This window comes from Talpa europaea, assembly GCF_964194135.1.
Source record: "Talpa europaea genome assembly, chromosome: 5".
NCBI classification, from domain to species: Eukaryota; Metazoa; Chordata; class Mammalia; order Eulipotyphla; family Talpidae; genus Talpa; species Talpa europaea.
Genome location: NC_140071.1, coordinates 121,218,714 through 121,245,521, shown reverse-complemented (window position 1 = coordinate 121,245,521; position 26,808 = coordinate 121,218,714). Strand labels below are relative to the sequence as shown.

Sequence of the window (26,808 nt, the reverse complement as noted above, 5' to 3'; positions counted from 1 at the left end):
ATGGCCATAGTGAACTATAATTCTCTAGCTGCATTGTACAATATAAGGCAGAAGTTTGAAATATGTCCCACCCGAAATGCATTATGATTTTGTTAAATCTTTCTCTGCAAAGAAAGGCTATTTTTTGTTCGATTTTAATTTCTCAAATTTAGTTTTTCAGTTTTCACCTTCTTCCAACATCCCACAAACAGCTGTAGACATGAAATGGTATCCAGGTGTCAAAGCGCTCATCAAGGAAAGCTGCCAGTTGGTTTCTGTATCAATGCCAACAGCCAAGTTTGTCAACCGAAAGGTTCAATTTTATGAAAAACTGAAACAAAAAAGTCACCATCCTATTTTTACAGCAATTCAGTGGTATCTGCTATGCAGTGTCTACTCCAATACTGGAAACAGGGCAAAGTGCTGTAGGACGTAAGAGTTGCTCATGACAGATCCAGTCAAGAGGACAGAGAAACTAAGTCAGGCGTCATTCACTCCGAGGACTCGACATTCGCTCACTGGGAGGGGTGCGGCCACATTCTTCTCTGTGTGTGTGATGTTAAGTAATGGTCACGCTATTTACAATAAGAAAGAGACCTTCCACTGTTCATGATGTAACTTACTGACAGCAAAAAAAATTTAGTCATGCTTCTTTTCATATCATGTGATGGTGGCAAGATGAGAGAACATGCTTGTCTAACACTGTTTGGTTAACGATAAATTCTCTGAAGACAAAGCATCAGCAACTGGATGGAAGGCCGGAGAGCAGTTCATCTTCTTTAGTGTAGCTCTTCAATCTTCAGGTAAAGAGTACAGAATCCTCTCACATGGGAAGCTATGGCGTTTCTGTGACAGGGCGTTTCTGTTTCAAAGTGTCAATGAGGGATAAGACCCCTCGTTTTACATTGGTTGTGACTCTTCTGGTCACTGAGTCTGCTGGCGGAGGTGGTGGTCGAACTTTCTGTGAAGGCGGCCTGGCTACCAAGCACTTCTGATATCGTAACTGAAATGGAACAGAAAACATGAAATGGTATTAATAAGGTGTCATCCCTCCTTGTTGAACACGCTTTCAACTCGTCATCAATCCATTTGCTCCCCCAAATTAACGACTAGCCCCTAAACACAAATCCAAGTGCTTATTGTTTTTTGTCTTAATGTGTGTTGTAAATTCTCTTAAAAGATCACTAGGCTCACAAGGGTGTCCTGAGTTCTGCCAACTTTTTCCTCCATCCCTCTGCACCTTCTACTTTGTTCTCTGCATCGATAGGTTGCAAATAATAGACCTCGCAGTTGAAGAGCGAGTGAAAAGAGAAAGGTCTGGGAGAGAGTCTTAATTCTATTCTTCACCATCGACATGTCCATCTAGGTACACAGATACACAAGGCAAGTGCCTGTGGCTAAGTGAGAAAAGGTAAAGCTTGAATCCAGGCTTTTAGCACTTTATGGCCCCAGGCATGTTATTCTCTCGGAGCCTCCACATCTTCAACTATAAAATGGCTGAAGAATAGAGATCTTTACAGAAAGCCTTATGACAAAGGAATAATTGTAGAATACCTAAAAGAAGACTAGCAGTGCTAAAGACATTCATCAATGTTTGTTCCCTTCCCTAGTTGCTGGTTTTTTGTTTTTAAAAGAACAATGTATTGAGATTTCAGGATACACTTTACATACAACTACAAAATCCTAATGAGTTAATTTTTTGAAACTCCATTAGTATTGACATCACAGATGGTATCTATCTTTCAGAAATATAGCACAGTCTACCTTCCCCCTCATGCTCACTTTTATATTAACGCAAGATAAATAGTTCTTCAAAATTAGATTAAAAGGTTACAACTCATTAAATGTTTTCTTTCCTTTTCTTCTCAAGTAATTTTTTTCGAATCCAGGCACTATAAAATAATCCCATGACTAGTTTTTAAAAATCAACTTAAATGTTAATAGGATCCATCGTACAGTTGTGAAACAGTCTCCTTATGTTTATATTACTTTTCCCCACTAAACTATCTACAAGACTGTGTCACAAAGCCCTGTCATAGCCCATAGGCCATAAAACTAGCTCCTTTCAACACAATCAAAGGAAAAACCATATATCACATGTCTCCTCTACGTAGGGTGTTTTGCTAGGTCTCCATCACAACCCAAACCACACACTTCTAAACACAGATTTATAAATGGGCGGGTGTGGCAATGGGATGGGGGCTGGGGATGTCTAATGTCAGCTATGTACATCCATGCGAATCAGAATTGTGTCTGGTGAATTTCATTAAGGATGCCTTTCTTGTTTGATTAAAAATTTCATCAAAATATCTATATTTTGCCAACATGTCTTATTGTAAAGTTCACCAAAATATAAAAACATGGACCTATTCTACACAGTTGCAAAATGTCTAAAAATTAAATAGATTCAAAAGAATGTGTTTAACACCATGTATATCTTAGATAGTATAATTCACATATAGATGTTTTAGATGGAGAATCATGCAGGTTTGAATCAAGAGGAAAGCCTCTGCCTTAGAAACACTGGATTCAGGGTGTAAAGAAGGTCTGATCTTCTGAGTGCCTTGTCCTGGACGGGAGCCACTGCAGCTGGTTGCCCTAATACACTTAAAATAGTAAGCAAATGAGGAAAAATTGTTTGTAAGAGAGAAAATGAGTGTGGAAATTAGAAAATAAACTGTAACCCGTGATAAAACTAATTATTTAATTGTCATCAGTGTTTAAAATGTATAATTAAGACTGAATGCCATTCATTATGTGACTAAAACCATCTGTTATGATCCTATTCAATTTTATGAAGTACCTAAATAGTCATCTTCCATTTTCTCCGATTTAACTCTTTTTTTTTTTTAAAGATTTATTTTATTTATACAAGAACCAGGGTACAGGCCAGATTTGTGGGAGGGTGAAAGGATTCACCAGAGACAGAGTGGGGAGCAGAACAGGCAGACTGACGATATACACTGCTGAGGGGAGCAGCAGGTGCGACAAGGTCTGCCGCGCCATGTGGGACCCTTGCAGGCGGGCTGGGATCGAACCGGTGCGGGACAGCTTCACAGCGCGGTGCTCAACCGCCTGAGCCACCAGGGGAGGCCCTAACTCTCCCATTTTTGACCCCCCTCCCCTTGTTTTTCCCACATGGTCCCTCTATCCCATCTCAATTTCCTATGTCGGGTCTGGTGGGTTCATTCTGAGTCCTCTGTCACCACACTTCTTCCCTGAACCCCCTCCCCCTCTCCCCTGCACCTTTATATACATGCATATTTCAGTTGGAATCCTGAGTCCACAACACTTGAGAGGAAATTGTACTTCAAAGAATTATGCTAAGAATGAAATACCCGGGTCTTCCCTCCCGCCTCCCTTCCTGCTCCATTTTGAAGGCATCTTTTAAGCTAAAAGTTAATGGCTCTCTTTCTCATTCCCCATCTTTGCCACATTCTATCCTTATCCTTTTCTCGCTGTTTAAATCTAGCAATGCACTGGATGAAAAAACAACAAAATAAACCAGAGCTTCCCCTCAGTTCCCCAAATCACACCCATTCTTGGATTCTTAAGTGTCTTCTGGCTTATCTCTACCCCTGGTGTGAGGTTAAGTCCAGCCCTGGCTCTTAATCTAGACTTTGCCCCACCAAGACCACTGCTGCACCTCCCCCTGCAGTGACCTTTAGGGCTAACTGTCCCTAGGTCCGGCTGGGCAACCAGCGCGCAGGGGGAGAACAGCAAAACCCTACCTGCTGCACCTCCCCCCGCAGTGATCTTTAGGAATGGCTTTCGCCACGGTCCCTAGATCCGGCTGGGCAACCAGCGCGCAGGGGGAGAACAGCCTGAAGCAGAGAAAGTGCAGCAGAAGTTCCCTGAAAAGGCAGAAGCTTATCAAAAGATAACTAACGACCACCAAGAACCACTACAAGAATGCTAAAAATCTTATCCTGTCTTTCTAGAACTACAAACTTTAATCCCTTATCTGTCTTTCTAAACTTCCTCCTTTCTTCTATAATGGTCATTGCTTGTTATGTAGATCACCTCCCTGATAGTGATAGACTGAGCCAGCGAGCAAGCTAATTTCTTTGATATTCATTCCTGTGCTTTTAGAAAACATATATATACTAGTCACAAACTTAAAGAAAATTACACTCAGATTTTCACTCTTGAAGTGTGTCTGTTTGTCATTTCTTTCGCCGACTCCCTGACCACCCTGCACGCTTCTCTCAACCCTGAGGTGGCCTCATCGTCTACTGCTGTGCTGGTCTGCGGCAGACCACCATGACCTTGGCCCAACAAAATACATGTATGACCCCAGTTAGGCTCATTTTCCTCAGCCTAAAAGATGTGTGAGCCCTTCCTCCTTCACATCCTAAAATAAATGAACAAGCCTCTCAAGGTTGTACTTTAGACTCCCCTTCACTGTGAGATTTTTCAATTTACTTTCTGTGCCTTCTTTTTCTTTTCAGTCACTTCTCAATCCAGAGCTGTCTTATTTATTTATAGCACTTTTTACACCATAATAGAATTTTGGTTCATGTATCTCCCCGCCCCCCCTCCAATCCTAAGCTTCATAATGCAAGGAACATATCTCAGCCCTACTCCAACTTCCCAGAGTCCAGCCCATAAATGGTGCAGTGAATTAAATGACACACAGGTGCTTCAAATCCAGCAGCCCTTATCCCCAAGACAGGTGCTGCTGTTTAGCATCCCTCAGCTCTGTGACTCTGGTTTAGATTCTTTTCAACTCTCACCAGAACCAGCAAATTGGATGATCTCCCCACTTTAGTCTTATGCTTCCAACTTATCCTCCACTTTAAACTGGAGCATACTTTAAAAACCTAATACATGGCCTCCATGATGGCTCAGCGGTTGAGCACCGGGCTGCAAAGCTGCCTGCAGCCTCTGCAGCGCCGGTTTGATCCCTGGCTGCCGGGTGACTGTCCCACATGGCACGCAGACCTCTCCTGTCTTGCCCGCTGCTCCCCTCAGTAGTGTACTTTGTCAGTCTGCCTGTTCTGCTCCCCGTTCTGGCTCTGGTGAATTCTCTCACCTTCCCGCGCTTCTGACTGTACCCAGTGCTTGTATAAATAAATAATTCTTAAAAAAATAAATAAAAATAAAAACCTAATACAATCAGCCCACTCTCCTGTTTAACGGTCTTTGCTGAGACAAGATACTCTGATGTCACCTTTCATGACACAGACCTCCCTTCCTGCCAGTTGGCTCCAGCAACCCTCCCTGCTGTTGCTAAATATTCCATGCACCCCACATGTGAAGTCTACATTCACACATTCCCCTCATTTTTATCAGAACTTGCTCAGTTCCTGGCATAGCAGGTGCTCAAGGATATTTAAAGAATGGATAACAAGGTCTTTGTGTTTGAAATCATACACTGTGGCACAAAGAACACTAGCTTTGTGACCAGACATCTGTGGGCTTCACGCAGGCTCTGACACCGACACTGCCCTGGCGGGGACCAGTCTTTCCTTGTTTGCTCACAAATAAAACACAACACTTACCTAACAGGGTTGTTATGAGTTAAAAGATATAAATGAATTATGTAAGAAAAATGTACTTCAAGCCAACTATCTGAAATAAAAATCACTCAATGTACTGCATTTTAAAAAACAACTGAGTTGGTTCTAAACAGCACCAACTCATGCATGACTAACATTTTTTGATCACATACTAAAATTAGTTAGTGATCAGGATTTGAGAATCCTCCAATTTGTAGTTTTTAAGATTGACCTTTCAACCCTACCAATCTCTACAGAACTGGGCTCTTGCTTCTCTCAGGGGTCCTGGCCTCTGAGATGGTGAATGGCTGGTGCTGACTTCATGCACAGGAATGAGTGCCTTCCACTGAAGCATTCCTGTAGAGATTTGAAGTTTGTCTTTTAAATTAGTAACACATCTCTAATTTACAGCATTTAAAATAAAAGCAGGGGGCCTGCGTTGTGGTGCAAGGGGTTAAGCGTCAGCACTATGAAGCTATTGGTAGCCACTGCAGCATGAGTTCGATCCCCGGGTAGGGAGCTGCCCACATGGTGCAGCAGACCTCTCCTGTCTTGCCCACTGCTCCCCTTAGCAGTGTATTTCAGTCACTCCGGTTGTTCTGCTCCCCACTCTGTCTCTGGTGAACCTGCTCACCCCTCGCACCGCTGGCCTACACCCCAGCTCCTGTATGCATAAATAAATAAATAAATCTTTAAAAAAATAAAATAAAACAAAACAAAAGCAGGGGCACAGGCGTGGGATGGGATCACTCACCATGCAGGCAGCCTGGACCGCTTCTGACACGTTAGCAGCGTTGGGCTCACACCAGAAAACATGGCACTCAAAGCGCTGGTTCCCAGTGTCCATGATGAAGGCAAAGGTATGGACGTCCTTCCCCACGCCCATGAAGGACAGGAATCGCACACGACACTCCACAAGGACTTCCTCTTCATTCTGCAAGACACGTTGTTCAGTTGCCCACACTCTCTGGGAAGCCAGCACCTCAGACACATTCAGACCTTAAATCAGGCTTAGAGTGGTGACAAGAGGAAGTAGTATTAAAACACAGTCAGACGGAATGTAGAGGAGACTTAAGGCAAGTTTCTAAAAGTGTCTGGAGAGCCCATAGTTAGTGTGAGCTTTTCATTTTGGCGCTGAATCATGCTCTGAACTATATTGACCACACACTGAGCTGTGTTCTGTCCTCCATTACTCTGCTTCAAGCCTGTGAGTTCACAGTGGGTAGAAACATCATCATGCATTCTCCTTCCATCTTGCCTACACTCAGCATCCAGTGGCTTAAAATCCATTTGCCCAGGTGAACCCACTGGCCACCAAGCCCTCTGGGAGATACTGTAAGCAAGTGGCATACAGTTCCCTCTGGCAAATGATTTCAGTCTCTCAGGTACATGAGGTGAATGAATCAGGAGCTCCACAATAGAAGCTTTGGAGTCCAGAGGAAAGTAAAGGTGTACAGAGATCCAGACACAACAGGCAAAATCTTTTTTAAAAAACGTAAGCTCTGTCAGTTACTGGCAGAACTCTCCAAATGCCAAATCTGGGCCCTGTGTCTAAGTTTCATGGATGATTACTATATCCTCAACCTCTCCGTAACCCAGAGAGGACACCCCTGGAGATCCATGGTCCTTCATACCTTTTCACTGATGACAGTCACAGTAGCATCGGCCACATTCATGTTCACCGATGGCCAATCCTCCTTGTTGGATGAGGTCATGAGACTCTCTATGGCATCGTTCAGGGTATCCATTCCTGTGGGTGGAAGGCATCAGTGAAAAAGGTCCAAAAGCTATTTATCACATTTATAGATCTCAACCACCCAGCAATATCAGCTATATCCACAAGACGAAACCTATTTTTTAGCTCCACAAGACGAGACCACTCACTTGTGCATTTCACTGTTTAAAAAAAAAAAAAGAAAGAAAGAAAGAAAAAGAAATGGCAGCTTTTTCACAAGAAAGACGACTCATGAGAACTTCCAGAGTGTAGTGTGTGATGCCCTGCTTGACTAGACCACGGTTCTCTCTCTCTGTCTCTCCCTAGCCATGAGTGTATCAACAGTACTCAAGCAAATGCTACCTTTTTTAAAGCAAAGAACCCAGGGAAAGGGGTCCCAACAGAAGCCAGCATTTGCTGGAATACCCTGATCTTCCTTCATTTTACATTGTGCATTAAATGAGGCCAAGTTTGGATGGTGCCTGTATGTGAGTACTATGTGCTATTAAATGGGGTTTTTTTGCTGGGTGTCCCCAGAGTTGTATTTTTTTTTAGAGGGGGGTAGACTGGGGTGGTAGGATAGCGACTTTATTGAGATATAATTCACATACAATTTATCATTTAGAGTGTATAATGCAAAGGGCTAATATCCAAGATCTACAAAGAAATCATACAACTTAAAAAAAAAATCAAGAAATGGGCAGAAGAGCTAAATAGCATATGGCCAATAGGCACATGAAAAAATGCTTCTCATCAGTTGTCATCAGGGAAATGCAAATCACAGCAACAATAAGATACCACCTCACATCTGTGAGAATGACCCATATTAAAAGCACCAGAAACAAGTGCTGGTAGAGGTGTGGAGAAAAGAGAGCACTTGTAAACCATTGGTAGGAATGTAGGCTGGGTCTGCTACTATGGAAAACAGTGCAGCAGTTTCTCAAACTACAAAAATAGGTCTACCATATGATCCAGGAATCCCACTCCTAGGTCTCTACTCAAAGAATGCCAACGTATGGAAGTATACTTTATCTAGCCATTCATCAGCTGACAGATATTTGAGTTGTTACCACTTTTTGACTCTCATGAATAATGCTGCAGTGAACATCTGTGTACAGGTTTAGCATGGACAGATGTTTTCATTTTACTTGGCTGCAGGCCTAGAAGCTGAATTGCTGGGTCATACAGTAATTCTATGTTTAGAATTCTGGGGACCTGCCGGACTGTTTTCCAAAGTGGCCACACCATTTTGCTTTCTTCCCCGTCATGCATGAAGGTTGTGGTCACCCCTTAAAAGGAGAGTGATGGCTCCTTAAGCCCTTTCTCCCTGTTTGCCAATGGACAAGGATGCAAGCTGGTACCATGGCCCCAGCGATGGAAGCCCCATGGAGAATGGCAGAGGCCTTCTGCAGCTATGGATTGACCTCTCTGGACTGGGTGGTGTCTGCCTTGTTAGATCCCAAGATTCTGGGGATCATGTGTCAGCTCATAGGCAGCTTAGCCTGTCCTCTGCTGCTCTTTGTTCAGGACTCTTTCTATGGTCTGGCTCATGGCAGTGTAAGCCCCTGATCAAGACAAAGCAAAGGGCAGACCCCACCCTCTGGGCAAGGAGAGCAATATAGGTGTTTCACATACCGACTGGTTTGTCTACGGGTAACATGCCCAAGTACTGCACGTGGAACTTCTGGACCAGCTCAGTCTTTGGTGTTGGAAAATCTACTACAGGGAACAAAAAGCAACACGTTTTTCTCAGTGGTTCCCACTCAGACATAAAAAACAGCCATCACGGTGTCACCTGCAATGCTTAGAACCTTCCCTGTGCCATAATATCCTGCTTCTAGACATAAATGTGGCCCATTGTTCTATGGGAACAGACATTGGGGATCTGTCAATAAAAATCTCATTCAACTTTCATTCCTAGGTCGGAAAGCATTTGAAAGCAGGACCTGGAATCTAGATGGAACAGCTGCTACCATCTCTTTGTTGTGTGCTAATAAAACACAGCTTTTGATGTCCTATTTGTTAGGTGCGGTTGATGCCCAGAGAAGATTTAATCAGAAGGGACATACTGGGCCTCCCCGGTGGCGCAGCGGTTGAGCGCTGGGTTGCGAAGCTGCCCGCGGCCTCTGTGGAGCCGGTTCAATTCCCCGGCTGCTCCCCGGCCACCGGAGGAGGGTCCCGCATGGTGTGCAGACCTCTCCTGCCGCCCGCTGCTCCCCTCAGCAGTGTACTTCGGTCCTTCTGCCTGCTCTGCTCCCAGCTCTGGCTCTGATGGATTCTCTCACCCTCCCGCGCTTCTGACTGTACCCAGTGCTTATATAAATAAATAAATAAATAAAATCTTAAAAAAAAAAAAAAAATTAAAAAAAAAAAAGAAAAGAAGGGATATACTGAGAGACAGGAAAAATAATAAATGGAGTCCCCCCAAATATCAACCCATATATTTTTAAAGTAGTTGACCCTTACCCCAGGCTGTATATAAGTTATAAAATCACTGAAACGAATATTCCTTAATCTCACCCAACAACAACAAAACTCATCCTGGCCCTTTGTGCCTTAATCCTACCGACACAGAATCAACTCTATGCACAAGGCACCGAGAGTGCACGCTCAGCATGGGTTTGCTGAGTGGAGCGTGGATTTTAAGGAGACCTGAAACCGCTGGCAACCATCTGAGAAGCCTCGGATCTTGACTCTGGGAAGGGAACACAGGGCTGACCTACCTTGCAAGGGCACGTCGAGATTCACATTGGTTCTTTCCTGTAAGGAGCTGCAGGCCAGGGCTTTGGCATTCTTCCGCTCGGCCATAATCTGAAGAAAAGAACAGACAGCATTGGTTCATGGTTACAGACCCCTCGTCTTCAGTTATTTCAGCCAAAAAAGCGCCAGAGCTGATTTCACTTCCCCGTTACATTGACTTCAGTCGATTCCCTGGCTTCCTGCCTTCGTATCTTCGGAGCTACACAGTTTGAAAACTGTACTAAATTTCCTGGGGCTAACAGGTGAAAGACTATTCCTCAGTGTTACAGTTTCCTAATTTGGGGGAATTTATTCTTCCTTAGGCTCACACCTGTACTCAAATGACCCAAGTAAATATCCCTGGCTCTTCCTTGTTTTGTAGATGAGTGATTTTGGATCAGTTCCTGACACTCGAGGACCCTCTAACATGATGGTTGCTTCTCCCTGGACTTGAGGTGCAGCGCCCTGCCACCCTTTCACATCCCTTCCTGCTCATGCAGTGAGCAAAGAGAGAAGAATGGACCCCCAAGGGCCACCTTACCTTGGAACAGATTTCGTGGAGACTTGTGGCAATGGCTTTTGCTGGTGTGTCACATCGAAATACATGACATTTCAAAATTCTTGTATCTTTGTCTCTTGCTACATAGGCAAAATCTCTGTGCAAACAAAATTTATCAGTACATTAGTCAAAGGAAACTTTGCCAGCACACACTCTGGTGATGAATGTTAACTGAGTTAGCAGCCAGCATGTCAGTGGTAAACAGAGTATGACGTGGTTAAAAAAAAAATTAAATTTCAACAGCTACCTAAAACAGCAACAATTTTATGGGCAGAAGAATTTATTTCTGAGCAAAATAACTACAATCTTCCCTAAACCTGGTCTGCTGAACTCTGGGAATTACTAACAACACTTCATGAAAACAGAATTTTAGGGGAAACTTCTGTCAAAAGTAGTAACAAATATTTTGATTCTAAAACAGAAAACAGGCTTGGGAAAAGCATGAATTTGCACAAGTGATATTATGACAAACATAGTGATGTAGCAGAAGCAAAACAAAAGGCTCTGATGTGCAAACATGTGTGCAGAGAACGGATCAGACCCACGGCTGCTTGAGAGAGTCGATGGGCAAGCGCAGGGCGGGCGGGAACACAAAGACATGGCAGAGCCCTCGGTCTATCAAAGGCATCAGAGCCTGTGAAACAGGATTCTCACCCTCCAGGGCTGAGGCGACAGCAGCTGCCTCACACTCTACATGGCTGGCTCCGCCACCACGGGGAGCAGGCAGCTGTGCTGGATTTTAGCATCTGTTCTACTGATGAAAAGGATACTGACTGGAACATTACCTGGCTTCAGAAAGACCAGGGAGGCAACTAAATCTCGCCCTGCTATGACTGGAGGATGGTGGCTTTAAGATCAAGTGTTCATGAAAAATCAGTGCCCAGAGGCACCTATCTTGTACTTAGCCTATGTTGCTAAGCAAGGACACTGTAGCCCGAGCCACACACAGCTATTTAATTACTTCTCCTAATAACTGGTAGTCATGGCACAGGTTAGATATTTTCCCCAAGATGGGGATGTCCTGTTTTCCTTAGGAAGGCACAGAGGTCTACCCTGAAAGCAACTGGCCCTCAGGAAGGTGAAGCAGGGAGAGGCTGGCCCCCACTTCCCACCCCAGCCCTGCCAGGCCCCAGGCAGCCCCACTGTGGCTCCCTAAATGCCCGCTCCGCAGCAGGGCCATCTTTACTCAACTCTCCTCAGCCTGTCCACACCTCACCTCAACATTTGCTCTTCCCAGGCTTCCCCTCCTTCCTCATGTTCTGTCTCAGCTGGTGTTCTCCACGCTAGAACCAGGAGGCATTCCAGACTCCCCCTCACCCTCTGTACCCAACCCCCACATCTGGTCTATTTTACCTCCTGAAATATCCTGTCCCCTCAACCCCCCACCCGCCCCCCCCCCCCCCCCCCGTCCTGCCCAACCACCAGCTCCACCACCACCCCAGCATTCTAAGCAGGTCCTCCGCACCTGCCTCTGCTCCTACTCTCCCCACGCCCTTGTAGGCTTTAGGACTTGGCAGAGCTGGGGCTGCCCACCCCACTCCTCAGACACTGCCCTTAACTCTGGGTGCCCTACGTGTCTGCTTATGTCTTTTCCACAACTACTGGAGATACCATGGAGATAATCTGCGCCTAATCCATACTCAAGACACAGTTCAGGCCTGCCCATAACCAGTATAATAAATACTTGTTGACTGAGAGCTTTTTCTTCCCCAAAGCAGAGGGTCTGCAGAACACAGCCCTGCTTCCCGTCAGCAACGCTGGCCCCCAGAGGCATGAACGTCCCAATAGTGGGCGAGGGGCGGGTCTGAGCAAGGAGCTGGGCCCAGACTGTGACAGGTGGGCACAGTGTCACTCCACACTGGGTTCCACAGGCCTTTCAATCTATGTCTCAACCACCATCAAGGCAACACGCTACTTAAAACAGAAATGAAAGCATCACTTTGGGGGCGGTGCTCTAGGGGGGCCTGTTTTGGCCCCCTTCCCTCTGGCTATTCTTTTTTCTTTGATGAACCATAAATAAGTACAATGTCTAACCACACATACTCTTTTCCTCCATAACTCCAAGCTCAGCCACCATTGTTCCGAGGCTCAGTCTCTCAAAGCTCCACGGACACTCATGGAGAAGTTCACAAGTGCTGGTCTGCATTTCAGGAGTTCCAAATTTTTTTGCACCTGCTCTTCCAGTGCTAATCCTCCAACATCAGAGCTTGGCCCTCTGCTCCAGAAAGGTGGGTGTCCAAGTGCACTTGTGGGGTCTCCTTCTGCTGCCCACCGCCCGCCTGCACTGTCTGCAGGTCACGACCCTTCTAGTCTGAACAACCCCGGCACATCAGCCTGCCTCGCCCTCTGGCCTAACTGCTTACAGCGCTGAAACTCCTCCAGCTCTGTCCTTTGTGGTTACTGCACAGGTCTCAACTGTGTCTGTGTTCTCTCAGAGAGAGTACGGGACAGCCAGGGGCAATGAACTGGGACTCAGGCCACCAAATTCTAGTCCCATTCCTGATTCCACTGAGCTATATGACTGTACCGGTGTCTAACCTCAATGAATGAGGGGTCAAAAAACATGATTTCTACGGTCCCTCTGGCTGTGATACTCTGATGTAAGCTTCCGAGCTCCATTCTTTCCCTGTGCGTGCTGGCAGCCAACAGGTGGGGCAACTGCAGGGTCTCAGCAGGAGAATGAACTGGCCCCCAAGCAGTGGGCAGGGGGTGGGGCCTACACTTCAGCCCTGGCCCTTTCTCCTTTCACATGTAACAGCCTAGGAGTAATTTCTTTCTAAACATTATTATTAATCTCTATTTTCTTCTGGCTTGGAGGAAGGTGATTGATTAATGTCTAAGGGCAGCCACCTGGGACCCACAGAGGAGAAACTTGAGCAACCGTAGGTTTGTTTGGCAGTTTCACTTTGGACAGTGTTGGACAGTTGTTTTACAACCATATCTTCTCCTGTTTCCTGCCAGGCACTAGGCTAATAAAGCAGAGAGGTAGGAATGTTTTGGTCCAGCACAGCGGGAGAATCTAATGACAAATCCTCTAGGGGCTAATCTGCTAGTCTGCTTCCAGAAAGAAAACAAACAAACAGATTTTCTCTGCTCCCCACTGTGGAGGTCAAGTGACTTTGGTATCACCTATTTTATTGCCAAGAAACTTCTCCCAGAGCACCTTCAAATAGCTGAGAGCCCCAAATGTGGGGCTTTATGAGAGGGAGCAAGGCCCCTCGGTCAGACCTGCAGCAAGGTAAGTTGAACAACTTCCTTTGCATGTGATGAAATACATAGCTGAACTAACCTCATCATTATTCGGAACAGAATCCAAACATCTCTGGACTGGGCATTTTAAAAACCGACTTCTGATAAAGTTCACAGTCCGAATGCCCAGAATCTACAAATATGTTATCTTAGAGGACAAAAGACAGGATTGATCTAGATGAGCTGCCAGCCTGGATTACCTGGGTGGGCCCAACGCAATGACAAGGGGAAGGAGGCAGCATTTTTTACAAGTGAAAAAACAGGAGCAGGACCCGGAGCCCAGGCGGGCAGGCAGCTCTAAAAGTTGGAAAAGGTCAGGCATGCGTTTCTTGTCTGAGTCTTAGAAGGAACACGGCCCTGCCAACTCCATGGCTGTGGCTTCCAAAACTGTAAGAGAATAAATTCGTGTTGCTTTATGCCAGTTTGCAGTGATTTAGTACAGCAGCAATGGGAAGTGAATGCAGCTGCCAGTGGGCTTTATGTTCTCATTAAAGTATGCTGTGATATTAAAGATTCGGGTATAAAAAAATGATTTAATTCACTTCCACAAATACCGTCTGAGCCACTTTTAAGTGCCAGGCACCAGATAGGCAAACACAGGCAAGGCTGAGCTCAGGAAGCCCACAGTATAAAGTTCCAATGACCTCTGAGTTTCCGTGAGGTAGACGAGGGACCTCACCAGAGCAAGGGGCAGCAGACAGTTCAAGAATATTCAAATGGGCATGGCAAGGAAGGCTCTGGGAAACTGTGAGGACTTTGGTCGTGCTGTGCTGTCATAGGAGCTGGTGAGGTCGGGTGCTGTGTCTGCAGGGGCTGGGACAGTCACCCAGAATCTGTGCACTGAGCACCTTTGTCCTGTCAGGTCCACCCTTACCCTGAGTCATCGAAGGCCAGTGACTCCATCTGACACATTTTTAAATTTTCTTCTAGAGGAATAAAGTGGATCAAAGGAAGGAGACCACTAAGGGCTGCCACTATGGCCTAGGTGAGGGAGGAAGAGCCAGGCTAAGTTACATTCAGGAGAAGAGGAAAAGAGAGGACTGACGGGAGAGGTACTGGATGGACAGCACTAGGACTGGTAGTTCTGCTAGATGAGGGGGAGAATTCAGAAACCCTGGGGTCCCTGCTGGGACAACTGATCCCTTCACATTGGGGTGGGAGAGCAGGTTTGGTGAAGGAAGCAGATGGACTCCATATTGGGCATTAGATGTGGTTGCTTAAGATGCATGTGGGTGGGAGGGGAGGGCACTAAGCAGGTGGACTCAGTCCCTGAGCTCAGGCCTGTGGTCTGTGATGGAGGCAAAGACCTGAGAGGCAGCTAAAGACAGGGCAGCAGAGGAGCGTGTGGAGAATAAGACAGACAAAATAAGGCCTGAACCCCCAAGGAAGAAAGGCATCCAAAGATTGAGTAGAGGCCAAGTGCCCTGTGGAAGTAGAGAAAGATTCTGGGGAGGGCAAAGCCCAGGAGAGACTGGCTGTAAAGACACCAGGGAAAGGATGTTTGTGGGGAGTGGAAGTCTTCAGAGCAGCAGCAGACAGACTGGACATTTACAACAGGGAGGAAGGTCGTGGTGACCTTAGTGTCTTGGGCCCTTTCCTTGGAAGAGGGAGCTCTGGGTCAGGAGACTGAGGAATGTAGGTGTTAAAAGAACAGAGAACATCTATCATTTTTTAAAAAGCTTCTCATTCTGGAATCTTCAGTCATTGAACTCCCATGTCCCACCACACAGCTTCAGCAATGACCAACACATTGCAACTCACTCATGCAGAAACGTTTTCCTGTTCATTGTTAGGATCCTAGAAGACCTTGTGCTCATGCATATGAGCAATTTAATATTTTCTAGAACTTCTGCATTCCATGGGGGACAATAAATTGCTTTATGGTAAACCTCCACAGTCAGAGAATTCCTGTCAGACTAATCTGGCACCATCAGCCCATGTTAATTTGGGAGGACAGAGAGGACAGGACAGGGTGCCACTGGGCACCACAGAGTCAGTCAGGGCTCTCTCAGGGGCCTTTTAGGAGCCTTCACCCATGGAGCCCTCAGGGGCTCACCTCCTACCCTGCACCCTTCTTTCTTCTCACAGGCGCCAGTGGCCCTCACACTGCAAAGAGATGGGCTTCTACCCAGGCACCTGTTGGCCTGCATGGTTCAGGGCCTCAGCGGGCTCGTCTATAAAACTACAGAGCTGGCACAAGTGAATTCTCAGGTCCAGTCAGGATTCCATCTTTTCCAACAAAGTCTTCTGCATGTCTGTCTGCCTGCTTGAGACATTGTCCTGACACTCAGCAGCAAGAACCATTTTTGTTCTGTGCTCCAGCTCACTCCATTTATAATGCTGGATGAGGAACCTTTTGCTAAAAGAAGCACCGGTCCCTTCCCTCTCCTCACTCAGGGAAGGGGACACTTTTTCTTTTATACACCAGGAAGAGGAAGGTTTACAGCTGCAGCTTGTTTTGCCTCGGCCTTGAACTGTAACAGGAGTACCTTTCCCGGTTTACTGAGCCCTTGTGTTTGCAACGCTTTTGGTTCCTGTCCTTTTGCTGTTCTCCCTGTAATCACATCCCCAGGGGGCTGGCCTCGGAAGAATGTCAGTGCTCACACATCTTACGTGACAGCCTTAAATTTCTTAATGGCAAAGAAGACAAAACCTTGCTTTTATTGTTCTCAGTTGAACAACATTCTGCTCACCCGGTAAGGTCTTGATCCATCTTTGTGGAATGAATAAACAATTCTTTATCTGAGTGGGTTCTATTGAAAAATAGCAAAACAGAACCACATAACCCTTTCCTAATAATCTCCCCTGCAACACTCTAATGTAAATGGAATTCACTTATGTGTTTATCCTTCCTCAGGAGTTAAGGAGCACATGCAGACCTCTTAAAGGTTATCTCGGTGACCTTTCAAAGTCCCATCAACAGTGCCTGGACAGTTGCCACCTAGAATTTTCAGTGATATGAAATTCCATTTACATAATGAATCAGCCCGTTCTGTTGCTGGAAGAATCCAGTGAAGCAAAATACAGTTTTATATAAATGATGAACTGAAACTTGCCTTCCTGTCACTTTTGTTTGTTGGCTTTAGCTGTGCTTTCTGGAGCTGTCTGGAACCAGCTGACCATGTCAGTTATGTGATAGTCCAGGCAGCAATTCCTCCCCCACAACAGCCTCCCTTTCCTATTAAACTCACTTCCATTCAGGCTCTCCCCAGATCTCCTGCTAGCATCTCTTGCCCAGTCTTCACAATATGATAACGACTTCCACAAACTCGGTATTTACTCAGGTCAAATACATGTTTTATCTGATGCCAGGAATTAGGGGAGACTGGCACAGGACAGGTGTTCCATTAATGGTGGTTATGATAAATAAGGAACAAGAAGTCAAAGAAAAAGCCCACTCAAATACTGTCTCCATAGGGATGTCTTAATAAATATTGGCACCCATACGAGCTATATTAAGACTCAATGAAATGGTCCTTCCCTCCCAGCTTATCTTCCCTTAGAGGGTTTAAGCTACCAGAGTGGTTATTACAGCAGGAGGCAGGTCCCACCTGCAAATAAGGACAAAAGTGCAGCAAAGATTTGTGGTCCAAGCGTCCCATTTTAGTTCATTATGGTAATGAGGTTTCTCTCCTTCGTTTCACCTGCTCACAGCCCAGAGCAGGACTCCTATTTTCAAGACTGCTTCTTCTTTGCCTAACCAAGCTTATTTTCTGATTATACTTTGAAAATCTTGTTTCGGGGGTTGGAGGAGGGAGGAGGGAGAAACACCATTCTGTGGACATCACTAGTTCCACAAAGCTCAGGTTCTAGCTTGGTAAACTCAACTTGTTCTCTTCTTTCTTGCAAGATGAAGAAGATGCTAAGTGCCGAAGGGGGCATCTTTGTAACCCGTCGGCTGGGCAAACGCATACACTCTGCAAGAATCCTTCACTGGGGGCTTCTTCTTCTAATATACAGTTTAAATAGTATATTAGAAATTTTACTGCTTACAAATAATCAAGGTGGCTTGGGCAGACCGGAATTTGTAGCTCTCTCTGGAACAGAATCTTGATGCTAATATTCAGAGCAACTGCTTCTCACCTCAGGATAAACATGTGGGGGTAGGAACCAGCCAACATCTGAAAATATCCTCTCCACTGCTTAGACAGGACTCGTTATTTTAGACGAAGGAGCTCTCATCCAAATGTCCAGCTCACTTCCTCCAGAAACTTCTACCACACCTCGAGAGGTCAGGGCCTCCTCAAAAGTGACTGGAAAGTCACTCAAGCCTGCAAATTCTCTTAATCAAACCCTTTGGAAGACCGAAGGGAAAGCCCCACCCAGTCTGCACTATTTCTCTTTCCCTCCACAGCACAGAGCAATGGCGCAGCTTCTGCTAAGCAGAAAATGGCTGCTGGCCACGCCAGTGGGGAGTCACTGAGGGCAACTCACTCACAAAGAGGGGACTGCCTGTGTCTCTTCGCTTTGTCAATTGGTCATCAGTCATTCTTTCAAGGAGAAAAATTTCAAGAGTTTCTTTCCATCAAAGATAGAGTTTGTAGGGCCTCCCTGGTGGCGCAGGGGGTTAAGCACCGCACTGTGAAGCAATCTGCAGCCTCCGCAGTACGAGTTCGATCCCCCAGCCGGCCAGGGAGCAACCCACATGGCACAGCAGACCTCTCCTGACTCACCCGCTGCTCCCCTCAGAGGTGTACTTCAGTCAGTCCGCCTGTTCTGTTCCCCACTCTGTCTCTAGTGAATCCTCTCACCTCCTCCCCACCACCACATCTCTGGCCTGTGCCCCAGCTCTTGTATGCATAAATAAATAAATCTTTAAAAAATAAAAAATAAATAGAAGATAGTCTGTATTATTAAGTAATAGAACGAGGAAGAGAGGAGTTGAAAGTGCCAGCCAAATGGGCGGGCTGACATCCAGAGCCTGGGAAACAGACCCACCTGAGAGAAATATCTTTCACTCCAGAATTACAGTCTTTCCATCATTGTGTTCTTCTCCAGGTGGGAAGAATTCCATGTATTTTGACTAACTGGGATTGATATTGAGTCAGTCTTTGGCTATTAGACTAGAGCCAAACCTGATGCCAACAAAACTCTGGAGAACATCGTGTCATCAAATCCTCAATTTAAATCTTCGAGAAGCACACAAGGCCCCTTATACCACCTGGCACAACCTACTTATTTCTATCACATTTACTCCCTAGCATGCTCATCAGCCTTCTCTTCAGTCACTAGTGAGTATTCCATAAACTTAATTACTCTGACAATCATCTTCCCCAAAGAGTCAAACATGACAGAGAAGTAGGGACTCCGGTGCAATTCCATACTGGTTTAAATGTAGCCCACACAGAATGATGATGTCAAAGGTTTAAATCAAACAAAATTCTGCCTTTCAAAGACAACAATGGCTGTGATGATGGCAACACGGCATGAAAAAGCAAGTGAGCTTTGCCAGACACTTAGAACACCATGAAGGGGAGAAGTGAAAATCGGTTGGTTACCTCTCTCTGAATCCGGGAAGGCATGAGGGAACAGAGCAGAAACAACATGTTAGCATTCACACAGCATCCGGTAAAGAAAACAGTCCCGTTCGCAGCAATGCCGAGCGCTGACATCCCATCTCATTTCCCAACTTTGCTGCAATTAATAGCCTTTTCGTGCTTATTTTAGCTGAACTCTATTCGCACAGAAGTGTGTATTTTGAGCCATGTTACGATGAAGCCAAGAGATGCCAGCTGAGTTTAGAGGCAACATTTCAACCGGGGGAGGTAATCAAGCTTAAAATATCATAGTCAAATACGGGAAGCTGTTTGCAGTAAACACTGGCAGAGTACTTATCTTCATCTTCCAGTTCCACCTGCTCCCAATAAAAAACCTATGGGAACAATGACACAGAAGCAGCCTTACCTGTTTTACTAACACTCCTGACATTCTATTAATAGAGTTACAACATTATAATAGAGGCAATGTCACTGAAATGCATCAAGAGAGGGCAGCAGAGGAGGAGGGTGTGGAGACAGAGAAGTGGGAGGACCCAGCATATGAAAGTTCCTGGGGGTGGAGGCAGAGATGAGCCAGGGAATAGGGGTGTGGAAGTGGCAAGGTGAGCAATTTGGGGTTTGTGGCCCAAGCACTTTGAGTTCCAACCCCTGAGCTTCCCTGAGTCTCCAGAGTGACTCCTAATGATGTCACTTAACCTCTGACCTGCACTGCTTGCCATTCCCTTCTGGTAGGTCACAGGCAATTGGAAGGGCTGCAGCGCACAGCCCCCAGCTGGGTCATATGCCTGCACTACACACAAAGCACCTGGCCTGAAGAGGCAGGGGCACGGGTAACCAGGAGGAAAGGAAAAGAAGAAAGCAACTTTCACAGAAACCTGTTCTTTCAAGCACCCTGGGGCCTGGGTCACACAGCAGCCTTGGGGGTCCTACAGAGATGGAACCACGTGGGAGACAGCAAGCAGGCCAGACAGAAGCACAAAGGCATTAAGCAGAAAGGCAGAGCTGTGCATCCTGACACAGAGCAATGCCCATGGGATATTAAGTGTGTGTGTGGGGGTGCGGAGGAGGGACAACACACAAGCAAACACTGCAAGTATGAGGTCTCATAGGAAAAACAACAAAGAAGCCTGCACATTTTCATCTATGCACAGTAACAAATGTGGAACAAGAAAACATCCCAACTGGTACCTTTACCTAGATGGGGACATGGAGGATTTTTTTAAAAACCATATTTGAGTAATATACAATAAGCACATATGACTGCTGCACTAAAACGTGCAAATACCTACTCATTGTTTGAGGGGAACCTCTGTGATTGCATGCCTTAGGCACAACACTAGAATAACTCACTACCACGGTAAGACTCCTAACAACTACTTTATTGAGCGCTGTCTACCCTAACAGCAACCTCAACTACTGTTCTCACTGAGGAGAAATGAGAGGTTCAGAGAGGTTGAGGAACTTGACCAAGGTCACACAGCCAGGATCTGGTGAAGTCAGGGTTCACTAGGCCTACAAGGCTCTGATTCCTGCCTTCTTGGAATGCACCTACGATGGGTGCCACACATTTCTTTGCAGAACTAGCCAATGGTGTGTCTCCCAAATGACCCAGAAAATTGCTATGCACAGCTGTTCAAGAAAGGGCTGAAGGGTGTGGCTAACAACCTGGGTTAAAGATGAATAGTGTAGCCCCAGTCCGTTTTCCTGACCTGAGAACTTCTGGATGGGGAGAAGGCAGCTGAAAATCCCCAAGCAAGTCCCTGTGGGCTGAGAGAATAGACAGAGCTCTTCAAATCCTGCTGTAGCTGTGTTCCCTGGGGCATGTGACTTAACTCTTCTCTTTCCTGGCCACACTGATAGCAGGTGGCGTGCCCCTCGGAACCTGCTTCCTTGTCAGTGAGAAGGGGAGAAGGAAACCTGGCTTGGGGTAATCATGAGAGTTCAATGTGCAGAAGAGTCCCTGACAGGCAGGTAGCAAATATCTCCCAAAGAAAGAAGGCCACCCTAGGGGAGTACTGGTGGCCTGCACCTCAGATTGCTGGACACCCCTTGTCACGGGATGAGGCCACATGTCCCTCTGTGCTGCGTGGGCCCCATGCAAGGTCAGTCTTTGAAGACATAGGATCCAAAGATCTGGATTGCAGCCCCAATCTAAAGTAACCCTCAGTATATCCCTTAGCTGCTCTGAGTCTCTGGTTTCCCATCTCAGCCCAGCTGCTCTAGGATTCTCCCAGTGCCCAGATTTTTTTTTTTTTAAGCAGAGAAGGTTGTTTTAAGAGTTTACTCCTACTACAAAGAATAAGTGGTAGCATTTCTTTAACTAGTTTTCAGTTGATGCCAGAGGCTTTTAGTTTTTAAAATTCTTAATAAAAAGTCTATGCTGGTTCTCCCTGGTGGCACAAGGTGTTAAGTCTCCGCACTACGAAGCTATTGGCAGCCACTGCAGCCTGAGTTTGATCCCCAGCCAGAGAGTTAACCCACATGGCCAGCAGACCTCTCCTGTCTCTCCTGCTGCTCCCCTCAGCAGTGTATTTTGGTTAATCCACGTGTTCTGCTCTCCACTCTGTCTCTGGTGAATCCTCTTATTCCCCCACTCCCACCCTGCATATCTCTGGCCTATACCCCAGCTCTTGTATGCATAAATAAATAAAATAAGTCTTTTTTAAAAAAAGTCTATGCCAAGAGTATGGCTAAACTCTACCCAATAATCTTAACCCTAGAAACTTGAAAATATAATCTGTTTCTTTTGTGTAATTACTATGGGAGTCTTGGATATTTTTAATATAGTGATTCACTTAAGGAAGGAACATTCAGATGTAGCCACTGAGTTTCTCCCTGAAGAAAAAGCTCAGAAAAATGATATTGCAAACTTTTAACAAGGCTAATGCTTTTGAGGTTAACAGAGACTGCTTGACTTTAGTATGGCAGTGAAAATTAGCCTTATATAGGGACTTCAGCGTGATCTTTGAAATGTCATTAAAAATGTAGGCGAGTCACAAAACAGTGGTAGGCACAGTTGTTCCATCGGTTTCATACCTTGTAAATTAACCGAGGGGAAAAACCTCAGCCCAAGTTGGGCTTCTGCATCAGTGGAGCAATTCTGACAGCAGAGGGGGCTAAATTTAGAGCCAAGCACAAACTTACTCCCTTCTCACAGTACAAGATGCCAGTGGGAAGAATTACACCCCAAGATGAGTTCCGCACCTGCTGCACACCCCAGATCAGCATGCTTTTGGTGGCTGTTTCTTGGGAAAATGGATGTGGGAGTAGCTGGCAACGAATTCAATGAAATAATAGAATTTTGCATGTGTAACTGGGCATACAAATGAATAGGAAATGCCCCCCCCCAAAAAAAATGCACACCAGAATGACAAAGTCTGTTCCATTTTTTGGGAAAAGGACACATCTCCTAATCTGGGGTGCAGCCACCTACTTCTCATGCAAAGCATAACCGTTCACTTTTAACTAACTGAACAAGGAAAGCAGACAAGCCAGTGGCCTTCTCCATCCATCTTCGCGAACCTGCTGCTTCATGCTACTTTTTCATAGCTTATTTTTCATAGCTTATTTTTTGAGCACCTGTGTTAGCCTCATGACCATGTAGTAAAAACTATAAGACTTCATTTCATGAAAATTCTCACACCAACTCGTGAGCTGTTATAGAGCAGTCCCGATATTAAACGGGTTCCTGGCTGTGGGTCCTCACCCGCGCGCTTTAAAGGGACTTATGAATACTCTACTACAGACACACACAAAAGGTTAATAAAAGGTTTATTTACAAGAGAAAAGGAAATAAGGAAAATGTACAACTCAGGGAGAAAATAGGGAAATAAAGTCTTTAATGCGTCCTACCCGATCCGCTGACCTGGAAACCCAAAGTCACTCTCAGAGCTGGCCGAGAGCCAAAAATGGGGATCCTCGAAAGCCCACGTGTCTGCCTTTTCTATCCACCTGGCTGCTTAACCCCACCCTCAGGTCCCAGCCACCTTCCCTTTGGTGGTGATGGGATTTGGAGTTCCCAGTGTCTTTGGCTTTGACCTGGGGTGGGGGTGGAGTCCACAAAGCCTATATGGAATTAGCTTTGGGACATCCTTTTCCCCCTAACAATTCCCTCAGCTACAGGGTTTTGGTTTTTGTTCGTGATCGATTAGCTTCCTGCCCTTGGTGGGGGCCCTTATGAACCATTTTTTCTTCAGTTTCTGCATCTGTAAAATGGGAATAATGGTGTTTACCTCCATAGAGTGCCAGAGGATTATATTATCCTGTAAGACTCACAGCGAGAGGGCACGCCGTGTGGCTCTAATGTACATCCTCAGCAGAGCTGTAACCAGGTAGGGGTGAGGAGGGAGTGATCTGACAAGAAGAATCCTAACCTGTTTTGCACCATGGACCATTTGGAATCTGATGAAGATACTTAAGAAAAACAAAAGGTGCACATCCCCCTAACTTTCTACACAATTTTGGGAAGTAGGAGAGGAAGTCTGTAATCTCATTTGCAGACCCCTTTAAAATCCACACCCTGCAGGCAAAAGACCTCTGAACTGAACTCACATCATGCAAATTCACCATCTGGTCTGGTGATTTTTAGAGAACTCATCTCTACTCCTTCTCTGGTCCAAAAGTTGAAAGAAGCGCCTTTCTCTGACCACAGGTGTCTTAGCTTCATAAAGTAAGTCCCCTTCCATCCTTCTGTTTCTATCCCTATACCCTGAAGCCTGTTAACTGTTAACCCTCAGACACAGGAGAGAGAATTTCAGCATCAGTAAGTGCAAAGCTGAGAATCTAGTGATTTAAGCCATTGAAATTCCTGGCACATTCTTCTAAACAAAGGACTTTCTCATGCCACTGGGGAGAAGATGCAATAGTTATCAGTCAGCTTACTAATGAAGGAAAAAAGGATATTTGAGAGCAACCAGGAAATGACTATTTTTTTTTGAAGTCCATTTTTGATGAGAGTCAGAATTAAGGGGCATCTACTTACATCTGTGCTATATTACAGTTTTTATAAAATCACCAACTTACCTTTCTGAGTATCTGAGAGAAAAGAGAACACACACACACACACACACACACTTAAATTTAGTTCTCAAGTGACAGAAAACTAGAGCTGTGTTAGGGTTTAAGGTTATGAAGTTTAGGGCATCACCCAACAATGAAGTTATGTAAATGCCACCTAACTGATGAGACCACAGGCTGGCTTCCTTCCTGAAAGGAGAGATGGTGAAAGCAAGCCAAAAACCCACCGATACCCAGAAGGCTTCTCCTATTCACAGGTACCTGTGACTATTTGGAGAGTTTGATATAGAGGAGGGAGGATGATAGGTCTTCACACAGGAAAGTAGTTTCTTTTTTTAAAAAAATTATTTATTTATGCATACAAGAACTGGGGTACAGACCAGAGGTGCAGAGGGTGAGAGGATTCACCAGGGACAGAGTGGGGAACAGAAAAGGCAGACTGCAACACGAGACAAGTTCGATCCCCGGCTGGCCAGGGAGCTGCCCACATGGCGCAGTAGTTTCTAAGCACAAAGTGACACAAGCAACTGACTAGACAGACAAAACTTCTGGTTAGAACCACAGTGAGCCTGTGGGTGGATTCCTTTCAACACCACACACCCAGCCCCATCGAGGGCTTCTTGAGGAAGGCATATTCTTTGGTTTGTTTCTAAATTTTTGAGAGGATTTACAGCTCTCAAGATACAGGCAACCCCCATTTCTTTGTGCAGACAGATTCAGAGTACCGGTGTGGACACCACAAAGCCTCGCCGATGTGCTTTCATACAAATATCCCTGATAGTCTGTAAACTCAATACTAAACAAAAATAGACATCTACACAAGGAAGATTGATTGTTAATAACAGAGTAAGAATAGCAGTGCCTATTTATTGACCCAGGAGGCTCCGTGCTTGGTGCACATTATTGCCAACCTACACAATAACCCTGCAGGGGGAGCATCCAGACTCTTGTTTTATAATCGAGGAATGTAAGAATGGGTAATCCAAGGGACCTTGCTCAAACCCTCACAGCTGGAAAGCGGTGATCTGCAAAAGGAACATAAGTCTGAGTGGCTGGACTTTCTTTGCTGGGTAGTTTTCTTGGGCACCTAAAGTGGCCTCCCTCCAGATTAATTGGCTCTTAGGACCCCACCCCTGCTTAGGAGCGATGGTCTCACCCTCCTGGCCCTGTTTCTGTCCCTACTGGACTGCTGGTTCCACCACTGCTGGGCGTGGTGAAAAAAAAAAAAAGTGTTGTGTGGTCACGGTAACCTTCCAGGGCAAAGGCTGAGGACTGCAATCTTTACGCAGCAGCCACTTATTCTGTTACTCCTCAGTGTAGCATCGACCACCCTCCCTAAATTCCTTGGCTCCCTAAGTTCCATGGTTCTCTCTCTAATTGGCCATCTCTCCTAGCCACACTGTCTAACTGGCTGGACTCCAGCCACGCTTGAATCTTTCTATTCTCAAACACGCAAGCCTGTTTCTGCCTTGAAGCCTTTTGCACTCAGTGTTCCGGCTACTTGGATGCTTGCTTATTCCCCAGCTTTCCCAGGGAGGACTTCTCCTTATCATCACTGCCTCCAGAAACCCCCTCCGGACTGCCCAGGCACCACCAGCACTCACAGCCTTCTGAAAATATCCTGCACATTTGCTCATGTCTGTCCTTCCCTCTCCCCTGCAAGGAATAAAATCCAAGGGAGCAGGAACCTTTCTGTCTGTTTCCTCAACTCGCCTGGCACAAAGTAGGGAAACAAAAAGTATTTCCGGATGAGTGAATAAATAAATCACTGAAGAGGGCCAACAGAGAACTCTTCTTCTTTCTGATCATGTTGGGGAGAGCTAGAGAATGATGCTGTAAATAGTAGAGGGTTGGTTGTTTTTTTTCTCCTGCTATTGTTTATCACACACTGCACTTTAAAAATGACTTTAGTTCATATTCTGTTTTCATGTCATCTGAAGCAATGTTAATAAAACATATTTCATCTGAATGGGCAGGAGGCAAGTGTTGAGAAGATTATTAATCTCTCGTGACTATTTGAAACAAAGCAGATCTATCCTCTGTTCTTCTCAGGCAGAAACAGCGGTAATGTTTCCAGAGCCCCTAACCAGATATGTTTCCAGAGCCCCTAACCAGATTCCTTCTTTGAGAAATTAGTTGAAATGAAAAACAGCTCCTCTGCTTCTGCAGAAATCAATGTATAAATTTCCCTTGTGTATTGATTTCTACCAAGATTTACCAACTCTCCAGATGGTCATTTTTATATTTTTCCTTTTAAAGAAATAAGCCTTTGCTTATCATTTAGGGGTGAGGCCCCAGACAACGCACTCTAAGAGTGTAGACACCCGGAAAGTATGAACACTGGCACCAGGAGGCATCCCCACTCCCCCTAGAGGTATTACAGTCTCTTAGCAGGGGTTCAGGTCTCCATGCAGGTTGAAAGAACACTAGTCTTCCTGTTCACCAGGCTGCTTTTCATAGGCGGCTGGTCTCCTTGTCCCAGCAGCCTTTTTCTTACCATCAAATAAATATAAGCAAGCTTAAAAAACAAAAATACAGGGCCTCCCCGGTGGC

At 45.6% G+C, this 26,808-nt stretch overlaps 1 protein-coding gene across 2 annotated transcripts in view; it reads right to left on the bottom strand.

Annotated features, from left to right (window-relative positions):
* Nucleotides 1-814: 814 nt before the first annotated feature.
* The window catches only part of APBB2 (amyloid beta precursor protein binding family B member 2), a gene marked incomplete at both ends in the record, with an annotated part of 202,904 nt that continues 176,910 nt past the window's right edge, over nt 815-26,808 (bottom strand). For both annotated transcript variants that reach the window (XM_084233650.1, XM_084233651.1), the window contains 6 exons: nt 815-982; nt 6,235-6,414; nt 7,115-7,230; nt 8,830-8,913; nt 9,918-10,005; nt 10,475-10,589. In XM_084233650.1, coding sequence (XP_084089776.1) covers nt 815-982; nt 6,235-6,414; nt 7,115-7,230; nt 8,830-8,913; nt 9,918-10,005; nt 10,475-10,589 — 751 coding nt within the window. The remainder of the gene's footprint in view (nt 983-6,234; nt 6,415-7,114; nt 7,231-8,829; nt 8,914-9,917; nt 10,006-10,474; nt 10,590-26,808) is intronic.